The following is a 5,468-nucleotide window of genomic DNA, read 5'->3' as shown; positions in this document are numbered from 1 at the left end:
AACCACTTGGTTAGGAGGTAAGAGTGCATGATACTGATCTATAGCAATGGGGATGAGACACAGGGGCTGGATCTGAGTCATAGAGGAGAGATAGGAGCCTGTTAACAAGAATCCAGTGAAGTAAGGGAAAAATCAACAGAGTAGGGGTGTCAACAAATGAGGACAACAAATAAACATTTAGATCATCTTCATGAGTAAAGAGAAGTTCCATATGATTTCAAGGCTTCAAGTGGAAGATTTAGAGAAAGTCAATTCCATCGTTCAAGAACAAGGAGAAAGGAGCATAAGTGCAAGTGAAGATGAATTCAGGTATGGACAAGAGAAGCCAAAGGCATTTAAACTGATGACCAATAGGTAGACACCAGAAAGAGACCTGGGCCTCTTATGGAGATTTGGGAGTCATTGTTACAGAGGTCACCATCATAGAGGGAGTTGTCACTACAGAGTGACATCCCATAGAGATGATGAGAGTCATCCCCAGAGTCATCACCATAAGTGGAATGAATGAGAATCAAAAAGAGATTAGGATTTCCAAAACAGTAAGTTACAGGAAGGAGCCTTAATAAATGTACCACATTTACACAGGCATTAATAAGAGTAGAGGTTGACCAAATATTTAAAGCCTCTACCAGCAATGGACTTGAAAGGAATAATACAGTATGAAAATGAAAGTAACAGTTGTCTACACAAATTTTATTAATTTATTGAATTTGTGATTTTTACATCCAATCTATAGAAATAAAAACTAGTAAAATCAATGGGTTCCTTTAGGTATAGAAACTAGAATTGGTCAACTCAATGCCTCTAAATTTGTGCTATGAAATGAAACAAAATCTTTTTTTTTTTTTTTTTTGAGACAGAGTCTCTCTGTTGCCCAGGCTGGAGTGCAGTGGCATGATCTCTGCTCACTGCAACCTCTGCCTCCTGGGCTCAAGCAATTCTTCTGCTTCAGCCTCCTGCATAGCTGGGAGTACAGGCATGCACCACCAGGCCCAGCTATTTTTTGTATCTTTAATAGAGATGGGGTTTCAACATATTGGCCAGGTTGGTCTCGAACTCCTAACCTCGTGATCTGCCCACCCCGGTCTCCCAAAGTGCTGAAATTACAGGCATGAGCCACCACGCCTGGCCAAAATCTTGTTTTTATATCAATAAATGTCCAAAGGAGACTAATTTAAAATTCTGTTTATTTATATATTGCATAGCTCAAAAAGTTTGAAAAACGGAAGTTTTAACAGGAAGTCAGTAAATGCTCACAGATCCCCTTAGCACTTGGGGAAAAAGAGTCTTGGAGTCCTTAGAGATGGGAATCTTGACAGCAGAATTTCAGATGTTTCAATCACTTGCCAAGGAAGTGCCATACTTGCTCTGCATTTAAAATGGGGAAAGAGGGTATTGGGGAAGGGATAAAAGAAAGAAGGAGGGAGAAGGGAGTGATTAATAAAACTTAATTTAGACTTTTAGGAAATATTTAGGCAGATACAAACAGTCATAAGCTCTCTATCTAAAGTTGCATTTCTCTATTTAAAGCTATTTCCCTTTAAACTTTTGTCCCAAGTTCTCTAATTTGGCCCAAGCCTTATATAAAGCTATATTAAACATTCTAGAACCTTCCTACTTTATTTCTTGTATCCTTCTGGGTCATTTTAGTCTCTAGCAGACAACACAGAAGTGCTACAACATGAAAGGTTTAGATAAAGCTCGTATAGTAAAATTTGACTACACAAAAAATACCCCAAATGAGATAGTATTGCAAAGAAACAATTTGTTAGCTTACCATATAAGGAATACAGTTTGCTTTCCCATGAAATCATGTCTATGGATTTACTCCTTTCTAAACATGTCATACTTGACTCACAGTAAATAGTTCTCATATTTCTTCCAAATCTTCAACTTGAATATTCTTCTAATATTTTATATTAAAACAGAAAGCCAAAAGCCTTGCAATATTTTGAAAGACAAATGATGTGTGCACATGCTTAAATTTTGAAAATTTCACTACAGAGCATTTTTACTTGTTTATTAAAATAGCTTCAAATAATGGTAATAAAAATATTGTATTTATTTTTAATTCTACAATAGTATAGGTTTTAAGATCTTCAGCTAAAATAAGTGATTCATTAAAATAAGATAAATATCTGAATGTAAGAGGTTTTTTTTTTTTTTTTTAATTAAGTCTTTTAAAATTAAATGTATCAGAACTGGCTGGAATATCTCAGTACTTCACCAAAAAAAGTCACTGTACAATCAAATCATTTTCTAGACTAGAAAAGTAGTTAAATGAATTCTCTTTATTTTCTGAATTAGAAAATATTTCATCTGAAATTTCAGCGACTATTTTAAAAATATTTCACTTAGCTTATACAGCTTTTCAATTTATCTATTTTTATTTTTATGTTTTGACTTCCGCTACTGTAAACAAATAAATTTATACGCCTCACTCTTAATGAATCAAAATATACCATACCTTCTTCATTACTTTCTTTATTCGGTGAAGATAATACCTGAAAATAAAAACAGAGAAATAATCTCTGTTACAATAAATATTTATATGTGGAAAGCGCATCCAGAAAAGTTTTTTCATGAAATTACAGAACAAAGTTTACACACAATGAATCCCTAACCTGAAAAAGGTAAATATTCCCCTTTGTTTTTCATTATCATTGTTCATTCTTTCAGATAAACAAACCACGGACTTAGAGTGAAATAAAAATACTTGAAAATATTTTTTTAATCTTAACCCATGGAATTCACTGAAGGTCTTGCAGCTGGGAATGAGAAGAAAGGTTTTCTTTCAATTGCTTCCACAGCTGATGTCTTGAAAGTTAAAATCAAGCACACACACACATATTTAAATATACATTTGTTCATGCTTGCTATAAAACACACACTTGCTATAAAATTTATCTGTTTTCTAGAACTTTAAATTATTGTTTCTGTTTATTCTGATGGCTGGACCAAGATTCTTAGAACATACAAGTTTGAAGAAACATTTTTCTGAGATAGTTTTTTCCCCATAATTAAGAACAATACTTTTTAACACTCCATTGGAAGATCCATTTTCCATAAAGAAGAAGCCACAAAGACTATTTAGTTTAAAGAATCATTAGAATTTACATCTATGTGTCCACCATCCAAGTAGAGAAATGAAACATGCCAGGCCCCTCCCCAACTATGACCCCTTCCTTCCTAGCGATAACCCTACCCTACCCTGATTTTATAACACACTTTTCAGATTTCAAATTTAATAATTAACTTCTAATTCTCTGAATTTGCTGACCTTCAATAGACAGGAAATACCTGCCTCTAGCATTTGTTAAGTCTGAGGCAGAAGTACAAATGTACAAATATACATCTAAATATTTAAAAGTTACAATAACTCAGGCTAACAAGTGATGAATATATATATGAAATGTGTTCCATCTCACTATCTTGATACAAGTACCTTTGTAATGACCTAGAAGCTCTCATTTAGGATTCCAGACACCTTAGAGACATGTGTCTGGATGTGGCAGAGGAAGGAAAAGAGGCCCTCATCCTGCTCCACTTCTCTCCCTATTCCAGGCTCCTTTCTGCATTTCAAGGGCCTCATCTGCACATGGGTAGAAATTCAGTAGCCCACATATCTAGGCACCTTTTACCTCCAAACAGCCACCCACTGGCCCCTGCAGAAGTAACGGTGGGTACAAAGTCCACAGAGTCAGGAGTGTGGACCTGGGGAGATGTGTAGCCTGGTATCTACAGAGGCCCCGGAAACACGCTTAAACCTGTCTGGGCAGAGGATTCCAGAGTCCTGGGTAGCCAGGATGTGGTCTAGAATGGGGGTATGCCCCCTAGTGAGTCTAACTTTGGCCCCTTGTGGGGATGTGGTCTAGAATGGGGGCATGCCTCCTGGTAAGTCTATAACTTTGGCCCCTTGGTCTTCTTGCCCTGTGGTAAGATATGCGACTAAATAAGGGCCAAGTATGACCCTCCAAAAAGCAGGATCTGAGAAAGGCTCTCCGTGCTTAAATCTGAGGGCAGTACTGAATAGCCACCACTCCACAAGAAGAAAGATTTACATTTCAGCAATATTAAAATATTCCCTATGATAGTTAATTTTATGTGTCAACTTGGAGGGTGTTCTTAGATGAGATTAACATTTAAATCAGTGAACTCTGAATAATGCAGATTGCCCTCCATAATGTTGGTAGGCCCCATCTAATCAGCTGAAGGCTTTAATAGAACAAAAAGACTAGTCTGTCCCAAGCAAAAGGGAATTCGCCAGCAGACAGCCATCAGATTTCATCTGTGCAGCTGGCTCTCCTGGGTCTCCACGCTGCTGGCCTTCACACTGGAACTGCATCATCTGCTTTCCTGAGTCTCCAGCCCGCCAGCCCAACTGCAGATTTTGGACTTGCCAAGCCACTATAATCATGTAAGCCAATTCCTTATAATAAATCTCTTTCTGTATATGCACATCCAACTGGTTCTGATTCTTTGGAGAACCCTAATAAATTCCCTCAAATCATAAATAGTTTAAAGTTATTACTCTTTCTACTCCGTTTTAAGAAAAAATCTGAACAAACAGACTTTGTTTTATTTTCTTTATATCAAAAAAAAAAAAAAAAAAAAGAAAAAAAAAAGGATGGTGTAACCATGTAAATAAAATTACAATTTTATCTTTTTTTTGGTTTGTTTGTTTTAGAGATGGGGTCTCGCTAAGTTGCCCAGGCTGGTCTTGAACTTCTGGGCTCAAACGTTCCTCCCACCTTGGTCTCTCAAAGTGCTAGGATTACAGGCATGAGCCACCGTGCCTGGCCTAAAATTACACTTTTTTAAAAACATCCTTTAGTTTTTCCAAGTACTTCAAAAAGAATAAAATCTACTCAGCTTGTGCACAAAGAAAAATTCTTAACCATCATTGATTTTCGGGATGGTAGGATTTAAATCTGGGTATGACAGTAACACAACATAAAAATTGTACTCCTTGAGATTAGGCATTTGGGATTTGACGGCTCTATTTTTCTAAACAGACCATAAAACGGGGTAACCTGCTTCTTCTATGAAATTGCTATATACTCCTTAAATTGTGCAGGATGCCTATTTGTGTCCTGAACAATTTAAGGAGAGTATAACAGTACAAAATTTTTTTCTTAAATTAGCTGTTTAGATTTCCAAGTTCAAATTAGCAGCTGCTTCTTGTTGGAGCTGCCAAACATTTCAGAGGAATAAAATGTATAGTGTATAAAAATAGAATAATTGAGCAGCTTCTCGTTAACCTAAAAAGTATTACAGAAAAGAAATGAGCGAGCTACTCTAAAACATTTATCGTTACATTTTATTTTAAAATAATTTCCAGAATGGTTTTATTTCTTTATTCTTAAATTTCTCAATTGATAGAATATATTCAGAATATGCAAAGCCATATGATATATATTTAAATACACACACCGCTCTCATTTAGGATTCCAGACACCTTAGAGACA

The 5,468-nt window shown here is 36.0% G+C and overlaps 1 protein-coding gene across 4 annotated transcripts in view; it reads right to left on the bottom strand.

Annotated features, from left to right (window-relative positions):
- Nucleotides 1-1,170: 1,170 nt before the first annotated feature.
- The window catches only part of PPA2 (pyrophosphatase (inorganic) 2), a 106,480-nt gene continuing 102,182 nt past the window's right edge, over nucleotides 1,171-5,468 (bottom strand). For all 4 annotated transcript variants that reach the window (XM_011966326.1, XM_011966327.1, XM_011966330.1 and 1 more), the window contains 2 exons: nucleotides 2,468-2,504; nucleotides 1,171-1,368 (listed from right to left, as the gene is read on the bottom strand). In XM_011966326.1, the coding sequence (XP_011821716.1) occupies nucleotides 1,340-1,368; nucleotides 2,468-2,504 (66 nt within the window). In that variant the 3' untranslated portion in view covers nucleotides 1,171-1,339. The remainder of the gene's footprint in view (nucleotides 1,369-2,467; nucleotides 2,505-5,468) is intronic.

This window comes from Mandrillus leucophaeus, unplaced genomic scaffold (assembly GCF_000951045.1).
Source record: "Mandrillus leucophaeus isolate KB7577 unplaced genomic scaffold, Mleu.le_1.0 Scaffold756, whole genome shotgun sequence".
NCBI lineage: Eukaryota > Metazoa > Chordata > Mammalia > Primates > Cercopithecidae > Mandrillus > Mandrillus leucophaeus.
The sequence above is the reverse complement of the archived record's forward strand: the minus strand, read 5'-3'. Positions and strand labels throughout refer to the sequence as shown.